Here is a 27,892-nt window from a genome sequence, read left to right as displayed (position 1 = left end):
TGTAATATCTTGCATGTTTTTAATTTACTTGTAACACATATTAACCCAGACCACAAGCAGAGGAGGTCAGCAACTGCCTTCAATTTACTAAACAATGATGAGACATCTGTGCTTTTGGTGACTGAACATTTTTTCCAAACAAACTCCCAGAATCACTAATTTTCTGATGGATTTGATTATGATGGTTCGTCAGTGTGATGTATTTCCACTGTTTTAAACTGGTGATTTAACTCATGTCACCAGCAGTCATATTGAGACTGGAGTAGAGATGCATCAGAGGAAATGCATTCACAACTTTCAGCTATATATATAGATGTGTCACACCTGAGTGGGCCTCTTGGGAATCAGTGAAACATACTGTGAAACTGACTTAATGCTGCAAGCGTCATCTAAAGTATATTAGTTATATTGTTAGTCTGTAACAGTATGACTAATTTAATATAACCAGTGACTGTTGGACAGCCGGTAAGTGCACATTTTGCTCACTTTTCAGGTAGTTTTTAGTCATGTAATTAGAATTCAATGAACTTATTGTGCTCTTGCCCTGTTAGACGAGCATTCTGCAGGGGCTTGCTAATTCTGGTGGAGGACATGCAGATGGCGAGACCGTTGCACATGCCATCCAAAACACTGACCCCCTGTCTGGCTGTCGGCTGGCCAAACAGGGAAGGAAACTCAATTATGTCTGGATTAATGTGTCAGTTCTGCCACATGTACGAGGATGTCACTGAGTGCAATTACTCACAGCATACCCAGAATGGAAAAAGGAGGCAGAAAGATGAGGAAAAAAATCAAATAATAAGAATGAAAGGATGAGAAGGAAAGGACAAGGATGGTAAATGTTGATGAAATGGCAGGGAGGACAGAAAAGACATCCCTGCACCTTGTTTCCCCCACTTGGTGGGTTAATGGAAAAGGAAGATGTGAGAGCAAACAAGACGAGAGCTGAGGTAGAAGGACAGAAGATATGATGATCCCCGTGTGCAAGGAATGTCTGCAGTGCACAAACTGTGCGGCTGGAAAGCCCAGGGATCGGGTTCCCCGTGTCAGCTGCTGCACCCGACTGTTCCCAGGTCTAGCTCTGTGATATCTGTTTATTGAGAGAGAAGAAGGGATGGACACAAGGAGGACTGAAACTGCAGCAAACCTGGAGCGGAGATCAAATAAATGAGAATTCACTGGTGAAAGGAATATTTTAAGAAACAGTTTTATTTGCTTTTTGGCAGTTAAATGCAAAGATTGATACCACCTCATTTCTGCCTATTAAATATAGGCAGCTGATTAGCTTAGTTTGGCACAAAGACTAGCAATGGGGAAACAGTTAGCCTGAAGGGTAACAAAATCTGCCTACCATCACTTCTAATGTTCACCAATTTGCACTTTTCTTTCCTAATTTGTACAAACCGTTCCCAGGTAAAAAATTTCTTGAATCTTCCACATTGCAGGACCCATAGAGCAGGCACGCTAAAGACTTAGCCGGCTGAGCCAAATGCTTCTGGTTTAGCACTCTGCTAATCTGAGTGGAGATAAAATGATGGAATTTTTCAGTTCTTTTAGACATTTAAAATCATACCGAATGGATCAGATCCCAGAAGTGAAACAAGTCACCTTATCCACTTAACAGACGTTTCTTTTACAATTTAACTGTAGGAAAAAGTCATTTTGGGCCCTATAGCATCTCGTGATGCAGCTGGAAGTTGTAATTCCACGGTTTGGCCACTATATCAAACTGGCTTGAAAGCCTGGCGCTGCTCCCGGGGGCTTGTGCTAAGCACACCAACTTCCTGGAATCTTCAATGGCTGCCTGACAACTGCTCAGAGGCAGGCGATTGTCTAGCACAAACCTCCAGTAAAACATTAAATTGAGGGGAGTCGGTGGCTTAGGGGTTAGAGCATGCACCCCATGTACAAAGGTACTGTCCTTGATGCAGAGGCGAGGGTTCAATTCCAGCCTGTGGCCCTCTGCTGCGTGTCGAACTCTCTCTCCCCCACTCACACTAAGGCTGTCCAGTCCATTTAAGGCAAAATGCCCAAAAATAAATCTTAAAAAAAAGAAGAACATTAATTTGACATTTTTACTCTCCAGTTTTACTCTCAACACGTTTTCGTCCCAGGTCATCAAATACTGATGCTTCCTCATGCCTTTTGTGTCTCTATGAGATGCACCCTTTAGCATGTGATGCACAGCTGTTGGTGACACACAGTGTAACACATAGTTAACATTGTGAAACAGTCATGGTTAGGTATAGGTAACGAAACTACTTAGTTAGGTTTAGAAAAAAATATCATGTTTTGGGTTTAAATTAGTATGTAATGTAAATATGTCCCATAAGTGACATAAGTGTGTGACGGATGTACATATGTGTACATATGTTGCGTTAAAACTGACATTTCACACTGGACATGAAAAGCATTCTCCTGGGTGAAAGTCTGCACACTGTATGAGGACATTCTCACTCTTTATACTACGTCAGTTGCTCTGAGCATCAAATATTGCCAAAGATGGGTTTGCAGTGGAGTTAGATGAAAGCCCGGTGCACCTTAAAGTGGCACCAAAGGGTGCCTTTGGCATTGGTATCACATGCTGAGGGGCGTCACAAAGGATCAGTATTTGACAACCTGGGAAAAAGAAAGGGCTGATCACAGTAGGTTCTAATTCACCCCAGACACGAAAGTGGTATCAGTTTTCTCATCTTTCTTTCCAGTAGGGAGTGAATAAGTGTGACAATGTCAAACTACTCCTTCAACATCTGTTAAATTAACTTGACACTCAGGCTAGTTCACCCAGAGAAGCTGAAGCAAGGTGACATTTATGAAGGTTGAAATGCAGAGTCAGCTTTCCCCAAACTGCAACAGCAAATCACATCTCTGGGGAAAATGACTGTGATCACTGGTGTGATTTTCAGCTCACCCTCTAACTTTGTGATTGTTGTATCTTGTATCTTATTTTGTCGGGAAAATATCCCCCTACATTCACATTACTGCGCTACAAAGGATCGCCACATCAACAGTATCATTCACTCAGTTGTAACAGTGCGTCAAACACATGTAGAATGAGTCAATGAGAAGTCTTCAATGCCGTTCCTTCAGCGGGCTGCTGCTCAGTTTCCCAGACATACTGTGACACATGGCATGGAGGAAAACGCAGAGGGAGGGGCGGCGATACTAGTGATGGGGTAGCGGGTGTATCATACCAAAAGGGCTGCATTGTAGGCTATGAAGGGGGCCACATATGGCGTCTAAATCCGTGTGTAGACAAAATAGACACTGACTCATCACGTTGATTCATGCAGGAAAGCCAGGGAGTTTATTTGGCGTTTTAGCAGCGGGAGCAAAAAGAAAATTTATCTCCAAGAACCGATCCTTCTGTGTTTGTGAAACATTATATCTTCCGTCCTTACCTCCCTTCCCCTCTTCCTGCTTTCATCCATCCATCTCTCTCTCTGTGACTCACAGTGGGTTGTGTAGGTTGTGACTGATCGTGGACTGCCCCTTAATGAAGGATAGCATCTCAGATCGCGACCTCACTTTGACCCCCTTCAGCATTAAATCATGATAGACCTGAGCTGTGCGTGTGCTGGACGGAGCAATGGATCAGGTTTTTTTCATGTGTGTGAGTACTTCCATCTGTGACCACTCTAAAGCCCTTCCTCTTTCACATCCTATCCAGTGATTAGCACACCAACAGCACAGCAAGAAACATGCCCTCCTCTCACCTCTGTGACTTTTCAGCAGGAGTCTAACAGAAACAGACTGCTCTCGAGGTAGCAGCTTTGGTAGCGGAGGGTTATATTTGTCTTTAACACATGTGGGTCATGGAGGCCCTACTGTGCAGACTTTAAGGGGGAAGGTTGCCGAGGGATATTTAAAGGTCTGACAGCACTGACTGGCAATTAGAAGTTCATGTTTCCCCTATTGCATGTACTTTACTGTTACTGTGCACATAAACAAACAAATGTGAATGACTCTTTTTCTCATGTGAACATGGACTTTGTCAATTCTATTGGCTTTGATCTGAATTAGCTGTGGAGAGATGGTTGCTAATGAAACACAGACAGAGTTTATGTCATTGCCAGGTGGATTTAATCAGCTGTCAGACATGCTGACTTGCACATGCTGTGAAGTCGGCACATCCCATGTGTCTACCAATCACATTTTTCTGGCAACTCTGTGGTGGTGTACTTGAGGAAAGAGCAGCCCAGTCACCAGAGGAAAATGTTGGCATTGTACATTTGTGAAAACTATTACATTACATTTGTTGTTTCATACATATCATAGTAACGTTTCTGAAGTGATGTAGTTCAAATAACATGTATATGAGCTGAGTTTCTCATCAAGAGAAGGAGGGGATGGCGGATGGTGTAATGTAATGTAATGTAGGTCCAAGCTGCCAAGCATCAGACCACTGTTCAGTATCAGCTGTGTTTTTAATGGCACATTGTAACATTACCAGTGTTCACTGTGGTGGCAACAATCAGGTTTTCTGAAGGCTACGTTGGCCATTACCAGCAATGGTTGTTGCAACAACAACCGGGTATTTCTACGGCGATGTCAGCCCATTTCCAACAGTGGTTGTTGCGACAACCAGGTATTTTTTAAGGTGATATCTGCACATTATGAGCAGTGGTTGTGGCAACTACAACCTGGTATTTTTAAGGCAATGTCGACACGTTGCCAGCATTGGTTGTTGCAATAACAGCACATTTCCAGAGGTGATTGTGAGAACAATATTGGGAATCTTATGACATAGTCTTCTCTTAACCATAGCCAAGTGTTCTTTGTGCCTAAACCTCACCGCATGTTAACCGCATTATTGACAACTGAAACATACAGAAATGTTTTAATATATTCGCTACATGTGAAATATAAAAATATAAAATATCTCTCTTGGGTTGGAAAAGCAACATAATGTAATAAAGTTGATTTTCCAGAAACAGAAATATTTTATCTGTTTTGATTTATAAGCAGAAAAACAGACAGACAGACAGACAGGTACAAGAAAAAAAAATACAATTCTAGTTATCAAGCAAGAGATTTTTATCAGACCTCCATAGTGGCTTTTCTGCTTAACGCACTGTTGACCTTTGCATCATCCAAGGAAAGTTGGCACAGGTTTTACTGGCAAGTACTGGGGCCACTGTGGAGTACAGCAGCTGCTGAAAATGCAAAATCTGAGGACTGAAGACAGACAGATGGCAATGGCACTGTCTACCACATGTTAAAGCTCATGAATAAATGTCTGCAATTCATCAGTGAATCACTGAGGCTTCTCGCAGGAGGTTATTTGCATCACTATGATCACTGATAACCTTTAATATGAACAGAAAATGCACATTACGTCTATGAGTTTTCATCAACATATATGATATATTCTTCTGTGCAAATGTTTGCCAGATCTCTCTTTCCAAACAGCTATTGTCCAATCAGAACTCAGTAAGTCGCAACCTGTCAAGTTTCTCCATATGTTGAAATGGTGTGCACTGGGCTGTATAGTAAGTTCTTACTACTTTATAGTCTTTCCACAAGCAAAAACTCAAGAGAGAAATATGACATATGGATTGAATAAGCTGCGATTCAGGGTGGCATGGTGGTGGTTGCTAGCTGGCTTGGGCCCTTCTGTGTGGAGTTTGCATGTCCTCCCTGTGTTAGGTTGGGTTTTCTTTCTGGGTTTTACGGCATCATCTCACAGTCTAAAGACATGCAGGTTAGATAATTGGTGACTTCAAATCGCCCATAGGTGTGAATGTGAGCATGAATGGTTGTCTGTCTCTATGTGTCAACCCTGGGATAGTCTGGCGACCTGTCCAGGGTGTACCCCGCCTCTCGCCTAATGTCAGATGGGATTGGCTCTCACCCATGACCCCCTTAGAGCATAAGCTTACATTTCTCTTAATATGAGACTAGGACTAAGCACTACACTAAAAAAGTTAAAAGTTGACTACATCATTTCTTCATGTGCATGTCTGTAATGGATTAACATCTGGTGATGAGTGATGATGCTGTAAAGTCTGGGATGTGCAGCTTAAGCCTCAGTCTTTCAGTATTGTGTGGAGGCATCAAATGCATATTTAAGACCCCTATAAAGCTACAAGATTAAAATGAGTCAGGTGGAAACACTAGGCTATAAAGTCAGTCAAAGATTTTTCAGACAACTAATGGAGTTAATGTTAGCTTTATTAGCTCGCTAGCTCTGGTTAATGAAATCTGCCAGCAAAAGTTGTCATTTCAGCTAAAGTATCAACAGTTTGAAAGGACACATAGTTTCAAAGATTACCAAAGATGTGGCACACAATGTCTGTAACATGCACTCAGCACATTCATGTTTACCGTTTCAGCCTGTGACGCTTTATAGCAACCACAGGATGGGAAAAGTAGTGGATCTAAGTTTGTTAAGTGCACTCTCTGTCGACAGAGTGCTCCCTGTGGCTGTTGTGAGCGGCCACTTCCTGTGCTCCCAGAAGATTTCCTGCCACTGTCCCTACCCGATACCAACATTTTTGGCATTTTGGGCAGCAGTCTGTAAAGTCCTAATTACGGGAATTGAATGCTCTTTTTTTGCAGCCTAAAATATATGATTTGGGTAACTCTTGGGTTGTATTTTTACCCCCCCAAAAACTCTTCCCCAGCACAAGTTTAATTTCCCAAAGGATGAGCCAGACTCAATATCCTTCCCTCCAAAGCAGCTCAATTCAAACAAAAATGTGTCAAACAGCAGTTCAGGCTTTCTGTGTGCTGTTAGCTTCAGTACTTTCCCATATGGGGAACAAACACTCTGTGCAAGCACTGACAACTAGCAACCTCCTGATACTGTGAGACAAGTCCTATATGCAAGAAGGTCTGCACTATCACATTTCAGAGATTTTACAATCTCATCAAACTTCCTTCCTTGTTTAGATCTCTAGATATCTGTATTTCTGTGTATGATATTATTCATGATGTTGACAACATATGGTGCTCCTGACATCTTCTACACATTCATGCACAGGTTCATCATCACAAGTATCAGTTTGCATCAAATGATCATGTCCCAGGAAACAATAGAAAAAGATTTATTGTACAATTCAGTGCCTTCTTGGCTGCTCTGAGAACAGCTTTCATCACTTAAGACACGTCCAGTAGCTGTATTTTATGATTTCACTGACAGACGCATATTTCCAAACCAACAACAAGGCGTCCCTGATCCTGAGATGGCCTGGCTCAGCATCCATTTTACTGATGGACACAGACAGACAGAGAATACTAATACGTCAGTGCCGAAATGGAGACAAACACTAATGGTGGTTTCAAAGATTTGTACCCCTCGTAGGAAGGCCAGTCCATCCTTCTATTTTTTTTTTTTACTTGTGGAATGTATTCATTTTTATCCGACCACCACAGAGTCACAAATAAATTGCATCCTGCTAAGAAATTACAGTGCATGCCACAAAACCTCAAGGGGCTGATTCGTGACTATCACTGTGTTGTCCTTTGGAGTGTTTGTGGTATGTGTAAGTGCATATGTGTGTGTGGCTGTCTGTGCTGTATACTCAGCCTTTTTTTTTATTGTGAAGGTCAGTGTGCCTCTTCTCGCTGACCCTTTTATTAGTTCTCAGACGTGCTGGGAGAAAATTCTGGGATATTCTTAAACTCCAGAGACAGAATCAAATGTTACCACACACGAGCAGATGGTACCTAACATGGAGTGTTAATTGCTGCTTTTGAAATGAGATGCTCCATCATGCTGCCACGGTCATTATTCTAGAGATCAGACATGATGTCATCACCACACGTAAGGAGGAAATTAGGCCTGTGTCAGTCTCAATCTCAATTTTCACTTTTTCTGTCTAGTAGCCTATGTTAAATTTTAGTCCTCCTCTACCAATTTTGAATACAAGGCTTCTTCTTCTTTAACAAGAAACTTTTGGCGTCAGTTTTAGAATATTGCACCTTAAACAATATTTTAGTTGCCTTGTAAAGAAGCAGTATTTCTTTGTTTTAGTGTTCCCTTTTCAACCTCATTGTTGTCATGGGAAAATATTACATATCTAGTTCCACTGCTTATTTTGGAGCTCGAGGCTCAGGGGACAAAGACACTACTGCCACACACAAAGATGCAGTACAGAAACACCTGCACACACAGGTGTTTTAAAGGGACACAGAATGCACCTCTGGGAGGCTGTTTGCTGAATGGACAAAACAGTCAGGTAGTGATGTGTTCTTGCAGAGACGTTGCAGTTGCATCATAAATGTGCTTACAACCACATCTGGCATCATTAGGGGGTTCACTGTAGAAATGTCTGCAAAACGAATGGCGACATATAAAATCCAGGTTTGAAAACCAGGTCAACTCCCTTGCCTTTAGCCCTTGTTGGGTTGCTGCTCCACAAAAATCAGGTGTATTAACATAAAAAGACACGTATGTGCTCTGCTGGCTGGCTCATTGGCCTCGTAAAGCGTCCAGTGTTATTGTTATGATTTATTTTACAACAGGTTTTGTGCAAATGTGTCTATAAGAACACTGATATAGATGTGCTTGCTACTAAACTGTATATAGTAAACAAAGCGTCAGAGGTGTGAGTCAGTGAGAAAGTGATCAGTTCCCTTTCAGATACAAAAATGTCTTTAAGTCAACAGCTTGTCAAGCAAAGGTAGCTGAGAATCCAAATCTGTAAACTCTGTCTTGCAGTATTTTTGAATGATTTTGGCAGCTTGATCTAGAAAACAAAAACAGTATCTAACCTCCTTGTAGTTCATATCACTAGTATGCATATGCAAAGTGGTTTGATAAACAAATTATATTGCGTTTCATTTCATCACCATGATTGTGACCTAAATGGCAAAAGAAATGTTAGCATTGTATGTTCTGCAAACCTCAGATACATTACATTTGTGCATTAATATGTTGCGGATACTCTGAAACTTTAAGTTTTAACAATGCTGTGGTTATTGAGTGGTTAGGTTTAGGCACTAAACCAAATGGCTATGGTGAGGAAAAGATCATGTTTTGGCTTGATAGCAAACTTTGGGGGCATATTGCGTTCCCTGTGAGGAATGCAGCAATGTCTCTGTAAAAAACAACGATCTATCCCTTGAGCAAAAACCTGGTCTCCAAAAAACAATCGTTTTTGTTGTTGATCTTGAACAGTAATCTGCCTTGGTCTGCAGCTCAGCTCATTCACTATGTCACCATAGAGATGTTGATACGACACATACAATACCAACATTTTCTTCTGGCAACCAGGATGGTGCTAGAGGAAAAGTTAAGGGATCACCAAAGTGATCAGGATCCATCATCTGGGGACCATGAATATATGTACAAACTTGGCAAGCCAATTGTTGTTGAGACATTCAGTCTGGAGTAAAGTGATGGACCAACTGACCCACACCACCGCGTGGATAAAAGACAAAAAGTACTATATGTGTTCTCCCCTTGTCTGCCTACAGTGCCTGTTAAAAGTTGCTTATTCCACCACAGTTCATCTCCATATTGTTCATGAATTATAGGATTCATTACTTTATGGCTGTTGTTAACACATCATTTCCCCACGAATCTGTTAGATCTGTCTGCTTGAACCCACAAACTGGCTTTTAGCAGGAACATAAAAATTAAAATGAGTAACTCTCGAAAGGTCATAATTCATCATGCCGTTCCTGCATGGGGCCAAAGAACCACTAACTTTTCCACTAATTTTATTCCATTTGTCTGCTGATTTATAGATTTAGTAATGATTATGCCTTCTATCCCTGTGTGGTGATTTATTACCACTGGACTAGACCACAGTGTAATGTAAATTTTAAATAGTGTTTCTTCTCTCAGCTAGCTGCGAGTTACTCACATTAAGAAACCACTGAGTTATTTACCATTACACTTCGTAGCAGTACAGGCCAGTCCCAGCAGTGCTGTTAACTAGGCTCTGTGCAGGAGGCATGAAATTGTAAAGGGGCTGTGTCACCAGACTGGCAACACAGCAGGTGACTCCATCAACAGATGGATGTATTAACCCTAAACTGTGATTTATGCTGTGTGTGTGTGTGTGTGTGTGTGTGTGTGTGTGTGTGTATGTGTCAGATTGTTTAATCTAAGAGAATAAAGTGTGTAAGGAGCCTCAGGGACACAGGGGTTATTCCCGTTAATATTAGTGTTAAATGATCCCACAATATGAAGTATTTTCCCTTGGATGAACTCAGCTCAGATGATAGCTTTCACTGCTGCTGAAATAAGAGCACTGTACACTTTCTCCCCACATAGATCTAGCATGAGAGTGGAGCAAAGATTATGTTGAGATGGACAAAAGATAATAACGTAGCCACCACAATACAAAACAGGCGAAAAATTGTTTTTATCCTATAGGAATGCAGAGCAGTGAGCATGTTTGTGCATGCAGATGCATAGAGGACACACTTGGACTGTGTTTATGATGGAGCCAAAGAAAGTTTTGAAATCACCAAAGCAGCCCTGCTGCACTTGCTCCACTGCTGCCTGGAACACTGCTGGGCCGCATCTGGTCCTCATCTGGACCTGTGGGCTGTTTGGACTTTCACCAATGAAAGCTCAGCCAGAGCCACTGATAACATGGCAATGCTTTAAGCTGACAGCAGCAGTCTGTAGCAGTGGTAGCATATGTCACTGAGTGATGAGGTTTAAATACACTATTATGTGTATGGAAACAATATGTGGAGTTTGATTTATTGTATGTGCCCTGGTGTTTATGAGTGCACTCGTGTGTGTGTTAAATGTGTTGATGTGTGTGAGAGTTTGAGATCCAGCTAATGATATTTGTCTATATATGAGGATGTGACCTTTTCCTAACTGTTGGGAAGCAAGGGGGCTACCCTCTTCTTCAGAGGGTCAAGGGCAACCTCCCATATACATTTGAAGTCCAGTGTGTAGGATTTAGGGGGATATATAGGAACTAAAAAACTAAGAACTGTGTTTTTGTAACCTTACAATGAGCTCTTTATGTCTGGACACAGAGTGGGTCCTCTTCCACAGAGTCAGCCATGTTGTTCGTACAGTAGCCTAGAATGGACAAACCAAATGCTGGCTCTAGGCTCTGGCTCTTGAGGGCTATTCACGTTTTTGCGTTGGCCATTGTAGTTCTCCAGCACGCTTTGCAAACGGGAGAAGTTTCAGTTGGTTGCAATCTGATGCCACTTAATCATACACACTTGACTTTTAACAGTGCTTCCCCTACTGATGCGCCTTTGAACAAGACAAAGAATCACTACTAAGGGCACTTCTGTTTAGGTGAGACTGACCTTTGACTCTGTTGTAGAAAGGAGCATCCAAAAGTAGATCAGTTTTTGGAATCAGATATATTGTGGCAATCTTGTGCTGTGGGTTCACCTTAGTGTTTCACAACAGGCCAACACAGTGACAGTCACATAACTTTAACCAAGACCTTGGGCTGCTTTCACACCTAAGCTGTTTGCTGTTTCAACCAAACCCTGGAGCATTTCATCAGACACTCCACATTGTTTGGGGTGTTGTAAAAGCTCATTTGAGCTCTGGTGCAGACCAAACAACCAAACTCTGATGCGCCTAAAAACATGGGTCTCGGTTTGCTTCCAAGTGCACTACAGTTTGGGGTGTTTCCACACCTGCCTTGTTTAGTTTGGTTGAATCAAATCCTGGAATGTTTATCCCCGAGGTGCAGTTTGTTTGGGCAGGTGAACAGAGTAATCACACTAGCGTGGGACCAAAATAACTGGACCAAGACCTTGTTGAAGAGGTGGTCTCAGTCTGGTTACAAACAAACTCTGGTGCAATTTGGTATGGTTTGTTTGTGGTGGAGACATAATCTGACCTTGAGCTCGCCCAAATGGTGGAAGCATTGTCCCTTTTTGGTTTAAATCAGCTGCTGTAGCCACGCTGCAGTGCTTGTATGTACCTTGGCTACAAAAGAGCCCACTCTCTCTGTTCATATCAGCGCTAACCAGGTAGGCTGTGATAAACACCATGGGCATACCTCATAGATCTTTGGGAATATCTTTGGCTGATGAGCATATCACAATCCAGGAGGATTAATGCATGTCTCCTCCTGAACTGTCTTGTCTCTATATGGGCTTTCAGCAACTCCAGTGCAAACATTCACTGGAACTATTCCAGTTGTGTCTTATTTTCAGACTGTATTCTTTCCTTTTACTCGTGTTTACTTTCTGTAGTTTTCCCACATGGAAATTCTGAACAATTAGATTTTGCATTTCACAAATTTTGATCTGCTTGTAAATGCTGCTGCGTGAACACAAAGCAAACACGAGGTAATATGCAACACTTCAACAGATAGGTCCCTGATTTGGATCAGAGCAAACAAACCATAGATATGAAAACACCCTAGTCTACAGCCATATCGTGGCTCTGGGATAGCTTACTAGGATGTTTTCAATTTCACCTGTGTTTTTCCTACTAGATGTGATACTAGATAAGATATTCTGACTTGTCACAGTAGGAGAAGCACAGGTGTAAATACTAAGATTAATGATGGCTGAATTCCATTTAGCTACTTTCATTTCAGGTTCCAGACATCCTGCATGCTGGCTCAGTGTCACTCTCACTGAGACAACGTTAGTGTTTGTAGTATCACCTGTGTTTTTCCTACTATCACATAATAAATTGTCTGCTGTGAGAAAACTCTATCCATCCAGTGGTTGTCGAGACATTTCACTTAAAACCATACATGCGAACCTTAGGGAAAGGTCAATAGAATTCATCCTTGAGAACTGTTTACTGCCGTGTTCACACTACAAGCAACAACGGAACAGCCTGGTCAGCTGCACCATCACCAAGTCATCTTTGAAGCGCTAACCAGGCGCTCGTTAATGTAGTTATAGGGCTTCTGTGTGCCTGCTGCTTGCCACAAGCACCTTGACTGAACTTCATCTAAAGTTTGTATTTGATCAAAAAATATGCTTTTCTTTCATGTCTGAACCCCATTTCACCGCCCCATTGCATCCCTGTGTGCATGGCAATGCACAGAAAGCTATCACAGCGTCAGCTAACTAAGCTAAATAACACAGCACCACAGCTTGAAACAAGAAAACATGATTGGCTGACACTTCACCGCGTCATTAATGAGTTGAGGCCAGCTTAACTTTGATTTGTGCATCACACCCATCTGCAGTGACGGCTTCATGTCACCAGCTTCCATTGAAAATGACTTGTAGCCTGTTTCTGTGTTCCTTGTAGTGTGGACTCTGCATAAATCTATAATTTCCTGGCAGTTCAGATGTTTAAGTCTGGGCCAAAATGCTGGACTGACTGACTGACATCACCATCCATAGAGTCATGTTGCTAGTGAGCTAAAAAATTGTTAGATCTTTCTAACCTTTACAATGGTTTTAGTTGCTGAAATATAACTATACAGTGCAGACTCCAGATCAGATTTTATCTACTTTGATAATAAGGGCTCTGTCATAACAAAATTTCAAAACAGTTCAACAAAGGTTGAGGGTGCAAAGAGATGGAGAGACAAAATGCACGGAGAAAAGAAAAAGACTGGCGGGCCAACTTATGTAGGTGGGTGACACAAGAAGTAGATAAAAGAGATTAGAGGTTTGGCCTGTGGTCTTGTTATCTGGTTTATGAATACCTCCTCCCACACTTCCCCTTCTGCCCTTGTCTCCTTGCACTCACTCAACACTCAGCTCTGTCTGCCTCAAGTTCCATAATGGTTCATGACGGGAAAAACCACAGCAAATAAACAACACTTTAATATTCCTCCAAACACACACACACAAAAAGCCTCAAGTGGTATCTAGCCGGGCAGATAGTTTAGGTGTTATTTGAGGTGTTGTAAGAGAAAAGTTGAGCATTTTGTCACAGCTGAAAACTCCATTAAAAAAAATAAACTCTCAACTCAGATTTTTTCCACATTAGGAAAAATGGTTTTCATTGAATCAACCGAATGAGTAGTTTTTATGTTGGACAGTAATGACTGTAATAATTACACCTATATTGAAAGTACATTCCTCTTTTGGTTGAAATCGTGCAGGCATTTAAGCTTAAGAGTCACTGGACTTCTTTTCTGTTCTAAGTAGCTGGACTGAGTCTGAAAAGAGAGCATTTATGAATTCAGCTTCATCTGTTTGTAATATGCTGCAGAATGTATTTGTTTACCTATTGCCTACTTGGAACTTGCAACTTCTGTAAATGTGAACAGATTTGTAAACTGTTTTGCCTTTTTGCAGATTAGAGTTGCTCTAATGGACGACCAGTGCATGTCCCACAGCAGTCCCCAGCGCGGTGGAGGTCAGGCCAGCACAGAGACCCAGAAGCAGGGACGGCCGAGTGTCATCAGGTGTGGGTGGCTCAGGAAGCAAGGAGGTTTTGTCAAGACTTGGCACAGTCGCTGGTTTGTTCTGCGAGGGGACCAGCTCCAGTATTACAAAGATGAGGAGGAGACCAAGGCCCTGGTAAGACTGCCAACACACTGAAACACTAATCCCAACTGATTTTGAAATAATGGCATCACACATGACAAATTTCCTGCTGTGTCTCTTAGTGAACAATTAGATGCCAAGTCCTTTAATCATGCAGGAACTTGTATTATTGCTATGAATATTCACATGAATCCACTGTGCATTATCAAATACCAGAACTAAGTAAATGTAAATACAAAAAAACAATCACTGAGTTTGGGCTGCTATACAACTATGTGCTGTTGTCAGCTAAATTAACAAATGAATATAATCTCCTCTGAGCTGATCAAGCTGGTAAATTGATGTGACTCCAGCAATCAACTCACTTGTTAATTCAGAAAACTTGAAGTTCTTGCAAACATTGCCAAAAAACAGCTGATCAGACCAGAGTTGCATACTGTAAGTGGCAATATTTGGGAATTATGTGTTTCCCATGCACTGTGCCAACTCCTGCATCTGTTCTCAGTCAGGTTAATTGATTTGGAACAAGTTAAGCATGTTCGCTTATTGGCACACAGAGACAGAAAAAAGGGAAAACACATCTGGACACACAGCTGTCTGTCCAGTCCAGGAGTGAATGTGAATAAATGTGTTTTAAGATAAATGGGTATGTTAATTAGCCTAGCATTCATTAAAGGTCAGGAAGTGCCAGAATTAGGTCAGAATTATCATACCCTTCAGGACATGTCCGCACATCAGTTTGAACATATTAAACATTTCAAACACGACACGTTAACAGATAGAATCTGCATTCTCTCCACGCTGCAAGATAATCTGTGCGAGCCATCAATCACAACTCAGCCTCAGACTGGAGATCCCATTAAAGATAGTTGGGACTCCCACATGCGCCTTCTTTTTTAGCAGGTAAAGTAATCCTCTGCCTCTCCGGCCAAAGTCATCCCCTTCTTTTACAGATAGTCTCTGTGGCCAGGGTTTAAGAAGATCAGATCACACAGAGAAAAACAGCTATTTCAGCTAAAGATAAAGGTGATGTCATACGACATATATAAAACAAAAATAAATATATGTCAGCCATATATATATACATTCTACATTTTGGGCCTTTAAGTTGCTAACTAGCTAATATAAAAGTTAGAATTAATCAAATAAAAATAGTAGTGCATAGTAGCAGTATTATCAGTGTTACTCATATCAGTATTTATTGTATATAGCTTGAAGGTTTTATATGTCTTATTCAAATCACTTGGCAAAGTCCAGAATGCATCATGTCTACAACCCAATAGGCAGAATAAATATTGGCCTTGTATGTTCGCTATTTGAAGTTTCTTTACGATTCAACAAGACTGTGGTCAGCATGTGGTTAGGTTTAGGCACGAAAACACTTGGTTATGGTTAGGAAAAGATCATGTTTTGGCTTAAAATACACGTTTTGGTGCTACAATCACAGCTGGAAATGCTGCGATGTCTCAGTAATGCATCAGTTTTCTTGTTTGTTGGTCTTAAACCATGGTCTGCAGCTTGGCAACTGTCTCACTTAGATATAACGCCATCCACCATCTCCTCCACCTCTGGATCACAAAGTCAGCTCATGTCCATGTAGTAAGAACTAAGTTACTTTAGAAACGTTAATATGATACATAAGGAACATACAAATATGTAAATGTACTGTATCTGTAGTTTGTAGAAACATATTCTGCCAGTGTTTTGGTGTTCTGGTGACTGGGCTGTGGCAAATCATCAAGAAGTTGGCTAATGTCCCACTTTCCTGTCTTACTTCTATGAATGCACAATTACTTGCAAACAAAAGCACCATCTGTCTTTATCTACAGCTTGATTTCCTGTAATTATGTTACAGGAAATCAATTATTATTAATTTTTTTGAAATAGACCCTACTGGTTTAAAAAAAGTATATGTGAGATTGTGTATGTTTTGTCCATCAAGACCCAAGAAACACTTTAAGCTCATCTCAAACATTCAAAGCGCCACAATGAAACAATGAGATGGCCCATGGACACCTGGGCTCTACAGAGCTGATGCATCACCCAGGCAAATGAGACCACAAGATCCGTCTCTGATTCAAATGAGTTGGGCTGTTTTGACTATAAGTCAAAGTAAACTGTTGTCACCGTTGTCAAGTGTTGTCACCGAAGGCAACACACAAAGAAAGAAGAGGAGACAATGAGTGATGCAGACAATAAGGCCGTTTCTAACGTTACTGTAACCAGGCAGCCTTTCTCACTGAGCATGTGTGGACCGAACAAAGAAGCAGACAGACAGACTTTTGATTCTCATTACAGAGAAAAATCACAGAGAGGTGGAAGTGGAAATGTGGAAGAGAAGGAGAAATGATTATTTTCTCAAGGCTAGTTCAATAAGGCACGGCCTGTTTTTAACAAACTGTCTTTGGTCAAGTAGAACTGACAATGGGGATAAAAAGAAATAAAAATTTGTTGTCACTCATTTATGTTGCTTTTGTTTTGGGGCTGCTCAGGGATCAGTTTGCTGGGATTGAGAATGAGAAAGCCAGGGACCACTGTATACAGATTGCAAGTGATATTAAAGGGATAGTGCACCCAAAAATGAAAATTCAGCCATTATCTACTCACCCATATGCCTAGGGAGGCTCAGGTGAAGTTTTAGAGTCCTCACATCCCTTGCAGAGATCCAAGGGGAGAGGGGGTAGCAAACACAACTCCACCTAATGCAGGCTTACGGCGCCCCAGATTCAAATGTCCAAAAACACATAATTGAAACCACAAAATATCTCCATACTGCTCATCTGTAGTGATCCAAGTGTCCTGAAGCCCCGACATAAAAGTTGTTTGGAAAAACGTCATTTGAGCTCTGTTTTTAGCCTCACTGTAGCCTGTGGCTCTGACTGCCTCTCTGGGCACTGCGTTCATGTGTGTGATGAACTAGATAATAACTCAATGACTAGATATAATAACTAGATACTGGACCCTACACCCCAAAACTGCACATATAGAAAAAGAAAAAGTTTATAGCTTCAAGATTTACTTTTACCATGTGCAGCCTATTATATATGCTCAGTAGTGTTTCTCCTCCAAGTTCCCACTTGGCTCATAGATTTGACATTTTGATGATGTCATAGATTTTTAAATTGTTTTTCTTGGCTCGAGGAAAGTTTTACAACTATAAAACCTCCATAGATCAAAATTTCGTAATAGAAAAAGTCAAAGCTGACCATGTTTGCAGTTTGAAGTGTCCTGTCAACAGTTTTGCTTTTAAAGTGGTTGCCTATGGGGAAAATGCATTCTGGGCCTCAGGGGATTGTTTTTTTGCTGCAATACCATGAGTGTCCACTGGGACAAACTGGAAGCAAGACTGAGCTGCATTTCTGGGGGCCTGGATCCCGACAGAGCAAGCACACAAGAGACTCCTGCTGGCCGAGTGGCTAACTTCTGGTTTGGCGCTCCGCTAATATGAATGAGATAAAAATGAGTCTTCCAGACTTTTGAAATGTTATTGGACCAAATGGATCAAATCATGATGGTGGGACGAGTCACTTTACACAATGGACACGGACGCTGTAATTCCACAGCTTGGCCACTATGTCAAAAATGGCTTCAAAGCCCAGCATTGTTTTTGGGGGATTGGTTTCCCTTTGATTCAAGTCTTTATGCTAAGCTCTGGGCTGACAGCTGCTTATGAGATTGGTCAGTATGCAGATTCACAGATGTCTAGGAACTAATTACTACACAGTAATTAATTAACATATCTAGAAGTCTGTTCACAAGTTACATAGAATATAATGCTTGATTCACAGTTATTTAAAATCTACCTGTTATCATTTTATTAATCAGCAGTTATTTCCTAATTTGGTAGCTACTCAGTTATTTCTTGTGGAGTGTTACACAGACAGCTGTCTTACACCAGAAGCTCTGTTCTTTGTCTGCACAAAAAAAAGAAATACACAAAGGGCCACAATCATTTCTAATATCTATTCCACCCAAACAATATCCTCTTTTTCCAGAGGAAACTTGAAATCTTCATTCTGCTCATCTACCCACACATCTCTTTGTCTGGCTGATTTCCCAGCAAGCTCAGCTCAGCCAAACCCAAGCCTCACCAGCAGCAGTAGTCTCTGAAGGTTAAAGCTCCAGACCTGAAGGTGGGCCACTGGCCAGATACAGAGAGGAGATACTCTTCACTTCTATTTCTGGGTAGCAGCGTCTCTAAAACAGGAGCACCAACCAACAGTTTTGCTTTAGTTCTTGGTGCTGTGAATATCCTGAGGGAATGATGCAAATGTTGTGCAGCAATTCTTCATAATAATTTACATACAAAGACAGGAAACAATTTGTTTCCCTTTGAAATATTCTTGCCATCTATATTTATCCACCCAGAAATATTATTCATTAATGTCCCTCCAACTTCAGAAACTCTTCGATGTTTTTTTAACTTTCTTTTCTTTCCTGCTTCTGAAACAAAGCCAACATAAATTTCAGATACCTAGAACTGCTACTTCTTGCAGAGAATGGGAAATTTCAATAAAACTAGGTCAGGCAGAGCAGTGCATTCAAAGTCCTTAAATCTTTGTGACCTCCAAAGCAGAGCATGGCATAGCACAGAAACAACACCATGACAAGACACAGTACCCAACAGAATACAAGATAACTACTCTGGAGTTTCTGACGTCCCAAAAGAAAGAACTCATGTAGGGTAAAAAGGAGAGAGAATTGAAGTTTTTCCTTAAGTCGCCCACAGTGATCAGCGGTAAAAGCACTCTGCACTGGCTGTGCCATTGTTTTCCTATGGGGAGAGCAGTGGTGGCTAACTGGTGCCATGCCATTGTTCCAACAGCCCAAAATTCCGAAGTTCCATTAGTCCGAAAAATGTCCCATTGGACTGAAAGCCCATTTCTCCGACAGCTCATAATCCCAGAAACAAATGGCCATTGCTCCTGCAGGTCTCTCTGAAAATACACTCTCCCTCCAGTTGGGTTTTCCACCAGTGTTTGAGCCACCGATCCCAGGTGTTTTTACCAACTTGCGGCGTTTCTCAGCGGTATTTGAGCCACCAATCCTGGGTATTTTTAACTAACCCTGTGGCATTTCCCAGCAGCCTTTGAGCCACAGATACTGGGTGTTTTTACCAATTTGCTGAGTTTCTCAGCAGGGTTTTAGAGAGGTGTTTCTCAGTGGCATTTGAGTCACCAGCTGCAGGTGTTATTCACCGACCCATCTCTTGTTAAAAGCCAAAACATGATCTTTTCCTCACCTTAACCAAGTGTTTTTTGTGCCTGAACTTGACCACTCATTCACCACAGTGTTGTTGACAAATTTAACATATCTGTAGTTTACAAAAATGTATAATGCAAACAGTTTTTCCAGGCAATTGGGTTGTCTAATTGCAGGGTGTGCATGTTTTCGATGAAACAGGACTTTGGAGTGATGGGCGTCAGAGAAATGGACTTTTGGTCCAATGAGACATTTTTCAGACTAACAGGGCTTTGAAAATTTGGGCCATAGGACAAATTGGGCAGTCACCATATAACTAGGCGGTAGCGCTATCCTCGGCATGACGCTCTGCTCAAAGTTGCCACCTCAAATTCCAAATTTCTAGACTTTGACCTTGTTTGCCGCTGATCTTTCAAAGCACAGCCAATGATATAACAGTTGTATGTAACGTAGCCAAAAGCAAGTAATAACACATGAAAGCAGGGGAGTGTAGAGAGTGATGGGAGAAAACCTCAACCTCTTTCCTTAACTTTTTAACACAAATATATACCACAATATCGGCAGCTTTAACAGCTGTTGTGTTAATGCATTGCAAAATATCAGCAGTCAGATAGGGCTACCAGATTTGTGAATAGGCATATAGTTTATGAACTTAGCTAGATCCAGTGCTAAAGCTATCTTAGCTGTTTATGTACGTTAGCTATGCCAGGCAGACACATTAACAGTGGCTATACTTCCTACCAATAGCACCCGGTCTTTAGGGCAATTGCCCAGGCCTTCTTCTGAAATAAACCTGAATGCGTTGTTCTGTACACAAAACAGTCTTCTTCTTTTTTGAGGTTTAATCCCACAAAATGGTCTGCGACTGCAACTGTTGTTGCCTAAAGGATGTGTACCTGTGTTGCACTTTGCCTCTGCAAATGTCTGCGCACTGTGCCCTACCTTGCTGTTAGCGAAGAGCAAATTTTTCATCATGTGAAAGCAGCTTAACACTGACACTCACAACCAGGGGACAAAGACACATCTCTTAACTTAGAGTGTCTGCAGTGGAGTTAAATCTCCCTGTCCTGAACCACAAAACTCAGTGGTGTGAAGCCATATTTAGATCAGCTATTAATTAATCCTCTCACGTGCAGTGAAGTCTCCATTTGTTACCTGTCACATTAGCCTAATTACTGCTTCCTCAGTGGGAACAGGAACATCTGCCCATCTCTGTTGCCTTGGAAACAGAGACGCCAACAAGGCTTGCACTGATTAGACATGAACAGTCACATATTTAAACACAAAGGCCACATTTTCCTGATCAGTGACCTCTTGTGGTCGTGTTAATAATGACTGTCCTCTCCTATAAGACATAACAGAAGTAGTGTGATATTTTCATAGCGTACAATGTGTCTAGCTTTGATATCAAGGTCTTGGTTCTTGTCCAATTTCCAACCAACACTTAAAAAAAGTTCATTTTAACTCTGTCAACAGTCTTTCCTCAACCTTAACCAAGTAGTTTTAGTTGCCTATTCATAACAAATCTGTAAACCTGCAATTTTTTGGAATATTGACATATTCCTGCCAATAGGGGCACTAGATCAGAAAACACCCTATGAACACAGGGGGTTATAATGGTTACAATGGGAAGCAAACATAAGGATTCAGTTGAACTAATTCACAGAGGTATTGTGTGTTGCAGGACCATTGTGTCCACATTTTGTGTGTTTGTATGTACAATTCACATTCCATAGAAACCATACTGTACTGAACTGATCCTATGAAAATTGAAGAAACAATACCAGCACTTAACTTTATACAGAACCAAGATGAGATTTTGTTTTCAAATGCTGCTGGCGAGGGGAGTTCTGATGTTTGCAGATAACGTTTTTAGAAAGAGAGTATTATTATTGTCCATACAGGGGACCATGTTGTGTCCCATACAGTTGGGCCAAACCTCTCTGAGCAACTCTCGGAATCTGAGGAATGGGAGTCAGATGGAGGTGAAGGGTCACTGAAAAGCATGCGTAGGGTACGGCACGTGTGGGCTTAGCGTCAACATGCCATCTGCCTGCCCTTACTCGCCCATGGAGATGTATGCACGCACAAGCATGCATGCTCTCACTCACATTCTCACACACAAACACACTCTCACACACATATGCATGCACTCAGATTTCATCTGGCTGAGCCATAAACAAAGACAGTATTCATCCAGTGGGTGAAATGGTATGATTATTGTAATTTAAACCACTTAGCATTGTATCTGTATTCTGGCGATGAAAACGAGGTAACATTATAAATGAATGAGAGAATTATGAATGAATACATTGAGCCAATTTTATTATATTACAATGTATTAAGAAATAAGGGACATATTAAAATGTAATTAGGATATTACGATTCTAACCACAACAAGTCCTACAAGTAAGTAGATTAATATTCATATCATGAGGGGGGCTGTGTTTGAACTCGGACAAAATGATCTGAAGAAAAGTTCTTTAATGAGAAATTGCATAAAATCAATAATGCAACAGTGCAATAATGCACTGAAAATCCTTTGTTTTCCCTGCTTGAATTGGAAACCGTTTGACCTTGGCATTTAACGGGAGTAAATAAAATGCCATTGCAGTTCTGTAATTATTCAAACTGCAAGACTGTGTCTCCTCGCTGCTGTTTTGATGAAACATTAACACTGTACCATTTGTCTGACCTTCTCCGCTGCAGTTACTCTCTAGTCACTTTTGACACTGACAAACACAGATGACAGTTACGCTTGTGACTTTTACAGTCCCATCCGATCACAGCAGAATGGATGTGTACTCGTAAGGTGTGAAGGTTGCAGTGAGTCACATCACATCCAGGCGTGATCTGACTTGAATGTCAGAGGAATGTGGACAATAATGTGGACATTATCCAAACACCCTCTTGTGTACGTCATTAAACGCAAGCCTGACATCATTTTGTAGCTGCAATTACAAACACAGACTTTACATTTGGGTGTCACATAAACCCTACGTGCACATGACAAAAGTCAGCATGAGTGACATACGAACACACACACTGCGTCTTCTCTTACTCCTGACATTATTACTTTAGTTTGATAATAATATTTAGGCACAGAAACTTTCTTCAGCAGGCACATTAGAGCAAGACAAAATGAATCATTGGACAGTTGTGGCTGTCAGTATTCCTGCTATGCACACTAACTACAGAGACTATTCCCTGTCTGGTGACATGTCTAATAAGCTCTATATTGATGGATGGAAAAGTCAATTATCTCTCGCTGGACTTGCAGCAAGTTCCTGCAAGTTGTTTTCTGAGCACTTTCTCTGTCTCCAATACCTTTAGGTGGTAACAGGGCGCTACTATAAATTTTAGGTATGTGCAGGTGCAGTGGTATTTGTACAAGTGGGGGAGCACATTTCCTCACAAGAAGTGAGTATGCAGCTGGTGCAAGAGCTGTATGGGATCACATCAGAATTCATCACACACAACAGGGGTTTGAGTTGGTACCCCCAGGCAAAGACCATGTCTGACTTAAAGCACTTTACTTTCTAATGGCTACATGTGTTATCCTACAGGATAGAGCTGTAAGTGTTGGTGAAGGTCTGTAGTTTTGCAAATTTGACTTCCAGTGGCTGTAATCAATATTTTTCTATTAACAATAGATCACATGACTACAAGCCTAGTTGCAAGAAGAAAATGTTGGCATTGTACATTTCTGAAACTATAGATATGTTACATTTGTACATTTCATATGCATTATATCAATATAAATGATTACACTGACATACGAGCTGGTATTCATGCTCCCCAGAGGAAGACCTCCAGATGTCCTCTTTTTGGATAAAGCTAATCTTCACACACAAAATATTTACTGTATTTTTACCAACCTGTTTTCAGTCTTTGCCTTTAATTTCCTTCGGTATAGCTGAACTAAATAAAACAACACTGTGAAAGTCAAGTTAAATTTGCGGACTGCAAAACCGCTTTATTCTTTGTGGATTGATTTTAAATTCAGTGCAGTTACTGTATGGTATCTAGTGAGGTGCCATAGTATTTATTCTATATATATAACCAATACGTGCAAGAATAGATAATGAACAGGAATTTGTTTTATCTCTGGTCTTTGCTGGGTGCAGCTGTGCTCTACTTTTTAAGGTAGGACTGTACTGTAACAAGGGTCCAGCTGAACTACATGTAGCTGCTAACTAATTTCACTGGAAAATAGTCGATGCGCAGGGATACACCTCCCGCCTGCTCTGTGGTTGTTATTTGTATACTTTGCAAGCCAAAGCAGTGATACCTCCTGCAGCTGTGCTCCACTTTTAAAGGTGTAGATGTGCTGGAACTGAGAGTTCAGCTGAGTAAGCTATAAACTTATTTCACAGGAAACACATGAAAGTCATAACTCTAACTCAGATTAATGGCCTCAGAAGAAGATAAAGCATATAAAGAGCACTCTGACTTTGATAAGGTTTCAGACATTACTCCCATACATATATTAATATTATTGAATAAAGTCATGGAAAGACATTCTGCACGGCAGAGGAGGAACATTTATCAGTGAGATATTCAGTACATCATTAGAGTGGACATTTTGTGATACTTGTCCATACGTATTGTATTGTACATTATACAACATGCATGTAGGGCTGGGCAATACATTTATATGATAATGATATTATGATATGAGACTAGATATTGTCTTAGAGTTTGGATATCATAATATTGTAAGTGTTATCTTGTCCTTGTTATTACAGCCCGCTCTCACTGAAATGACAACCACATGGTCGACTCTGCAAGCAGGTTATTAAGACCCATACTCATGTTTAATGTAAGGCGGTGCCACCAAGTGGCCATAGTAATTATTACAGGAGTAATACGTGACAAAGTCCCGGTGAGTCCAAATGTCAAAGGAGTCCCTATAGGATGAGCGCGGGGGTCAAACGAACTCAGGACTTTCACTCAGGAGACCAGTGCTCGCATCCTGAAGTCAACGTTAACTTGTTTTAATAGCAACATAGCCTAGTTTGCCAGTGTGTGTAGCATGCTATGCTAGTGACGTATGTAAGGTGCCCTATGTGACATATGTCACATGACGTGTGACATCATGTCAGTGACAAAAGTACTTGTTTAAAGCCAAACCATGATGTTAAACCTAAGCTACATAGTTTTAAAGTGGAATGAGTGGTGGAGGGGGTGAGAGGACTCCTCTGTGATAAAGCCTGATCACTGAGCGGATGTACAGTTCACAACGATTATGAGTAGACGTATCTCACAAGGTCAAAAATAATCTTTTCTTATTGAATTGGGGTAGAGATAGCTTGTGGAAACTACACCTTATTAAGATTCTTAAACCATTACCTTTGTCTTCTCTTAAGATTTTATACTTTTACAGAGGACTGTGTACCCCTCAATCTTTTACATTTGATTTTTATAAGATTTCACAGTAATTGCTTTGGCATTTTATATTCCTTTTAAAAGAGAAAAATCCATTCACTTATCTTTCCATATGTTTCATTATTTGAGAAAACTCAGACGAACAGTACGGGTGTAGGCAAAGGAGTTTTTATGACACTTCATATACGTGGGAGTTGAATGAAGATGGGATATTTCTGTGTCACGCAGGCAGCAACAGCAGCAGCAGCAGCAGCAGCAGCAGCAGTGACAGGTATTCCTGCAAGAAAGTGACAGGACACCGTGTGTTTTCCAGCTGCTTGCACATAAATCACTGTAAGCTTTTTTTTTTTTGTCTTAGGGATCTTGTAGTTTTTGATGGATTTGCTTCAGAACATTCTTGTCCTTGTTGTCTGCTTCTACAGCTCCCTGCCCCAGATTTTGTTGCACATTACACAGCTTTTTGCTAGAAGGTTCAATGTTGTGTTTGTATTTAGAGATTGTGTGATTTTCACAAAGTCTGCCTGCATTAAAGCTCGACTGATGATTCATCTATTTCAGATTAGAAATACTCAGTAGTGGGTCATTAAACTGGATTATCAGTTAATTGTTCTTTCATTACAGTTTTAAAAATCATATTTGCTATGTCTGCCTGCTACTCACTTTTTTTAAGCAAACATTTCACGTACTTTGTTTGATGGTTACAGCCTTGTTTTGTGATTTTCCCAACTTTTTTAATGCCTCTCTTGTTAATTTCCTCAGTATCATCTTCTTCTGGTTTATCATGTCTAACTTCTCACATCATTCACCCACAGTTAATCCACAAAGTGAATAAAAATTAATGAAGTCCTCTTTTTTTTCCACCCTATTACTTTTGACTGGCATATTAATATTTTAGTGAATGTTATGCAGTCGCAGCTGTGGGTTTACTGAGTGTTTTACTGTGGATTTTGATCGAGACTCAGCCACTCAGAGCTGAAGATCAGAGCTACCTGTTTTATAACTGCGAAATAATGATGACATTTATTGGATTGATGGACTCAGTGGAGCGATCAGAGCAGAACAACCGTAAGTAACTCTTTGCCACTTGAATAGAAAGGTCTTACAGAGCAAAAGTAGAGACTTGGATGGTGGAAAGAATACACACATAGACAGATGCACTTAACACACTAACTATAGTGCATATGGGCAAAAAGTATAAGGGCTCCTGGTCTCCCACTGAGTTTGACTTCCTGTGTCTAAGAGGTCACTGACGCTGAGGAACAGTAATTATTGGATGAAAGGATCACTGATCAACCAGCCAGGGTTTAATGAGCGCTTAAATGGCCTGTTACACCAATAACTTCTGCTTAATTGACTTCAGTGTGAGCATTTATCTGTTTGCAATCTGAAATCAATTTCTGCTCCAGAATATATTGCTCTACATTTCATTATCATGCAACATGTCCTGTTTACTACACTCATTCATCAAACCAGGTCATTATTTAAGGAACTAAGGTTATGTCTTAACTTAAAGACAAAAATTCCAGTGGCCTATTATGTTTTATACTTAAAGCGGTGATAATCAATATTTTTCTTATGTTAACAATGGATCACATGACTACTGATATGGAGAAGGGTCGCTGGCAGTGATTAACCCTCAGAGAATTATTACCCAACCCTGCAGTTAACCTCAGCTCTACAGAGCTTTATAGCATCCTTGCGCAATTGCAATTTCAGTGTTTTGGTTCAATATCTATCTACATGCTCGGCACAACAGGGCAGAGCAAAAAAGTTAGCAACCAGCTGTTGACCGTTAGCATTTACCTGCTAAAGAGCCAGATATTTCCTTCAGGCGCTGGTGGGGAACAAAATAAAGCTAAAACGAGATTGAGTATTGGACTTATGTGGCCAAAAATATGACTCTAAATGAATGCTCATGTTGCTCCATGTACATTAAAAATATTTTTTTTCTAACAAGTTTGTTTACGAGCTTTAAAATGTCAGTGTTGTGTTTACAGCTTGTTTCTGCTGCCCCCAAGTGGCAAATATTGCAGGTTTGAAGATAGTAGATGGTAGGAAGTAGGCAAGGGACCATTGCCCCTTGATCTTTTTTCTAAGCCTAACCAAGTAGTTTTGTTTCCTAAATCTAAATACGACCGTTTTACAGAGCCCGGTCTCAACCCAAAGTCGTCAAAATCCTGTTCTTGACTTGCAACATCAGAAACCAACGAAAAAGAACAGTCTTTAACGTTGGCACAATACATGGCTGGTTGCCGTCATAGTTTAATGGCACCTGGCGGCATCAGGATGACATGTGGCGGGACAAGGATGAAGGTTAAGGTGGCAAAAGTCCAAGTAGGGAGGGCAGGAGGGTCAGTGGATGGGTCCAAGCACTGACTTTCACCCAAGAGAACTGTGTTCGCATCCTGTAAGATTCTAAAGCCAAATCCCATTTTTTTTCCTAAACCCAACCACTTGCTTCTGTTGCTTAAACCTAACCACATATTTTTTGTTGCCTAAACCTAACCATTTCTGTTTGTTGTTGAAGGAAAAAAAACACATCAATTTGCAGTGTTGTACCGACGTAGTGCGTTTATTTTGAATTCGACTGTATGTAAATGGTAAATTTCCTGTGAAAACGGAAGTGTATTTTGAAAGAAGACAATGCATGTAACAAGCAGAACTTGACATGGCGTCCCAGAACTTCAACAACCAACACACCCAGTGTACCTTGCACGTTGTATGTGGACATGCAGAGTCCATTACCAAGCACATCAATATGTGACGAGGTTGGAGTGAGATGGTGTTGTTTTACAACATAGTCCATGTTTCAACTGTGCATAACATAGAGATGCCAAAGAGTGCCCTGTGTGTCACTATGAGATGCCGAGGAGCATGACAATGTGTCAGTATTTGACAACCTAATGATCGGGTTGGTCTTCCCATCATTTTATTAAGAAAGCCA

General features: G+C 40.9%; 1 protein-coding gene across 1 annotated transcript in view; it reads left to right on the top strand.

The window, feature by feature from the left end:
* Positions 1-27,892, top strand: part of arhgap24 (Rho GTPase activating protein 24) — an 88,690-nt gene that overhangs the window by 735 nt on the left and 60,063 nt on the right. The window contains exon 2 of the mRNA XM_033647381.2: positions 14,167-14,391. Within this exon, the coding sequence (XP_033503272.2) occupies positions 14,182-14,391 (210 nt within the window). The 5' untranslated portion in view covers positions 14,167-14,181. The remainder of the gene's footprint in view (positions 1-14,166; positions 14,392-27,892) is intronic.

Source organism: Epinephelus lanceolatus, chromosome 19 (genome assembly GCF_041903045.1).
Source record: "Epinephelus lanceolatus isolate andai-2023 chromosome 19, ASM4190304v1, whole genome shotgun sequence".
NCBI lineage: Eukaryota > Metazoa > Chordata > Actinopteri > Perciformes > Serranidae > Epinephelus > Epinephelus lanceolatus.
Note: the sequence above shows the minus strand (reverse complement) of the source record. Positions and strands in the feature narration are given on the sequence as shown.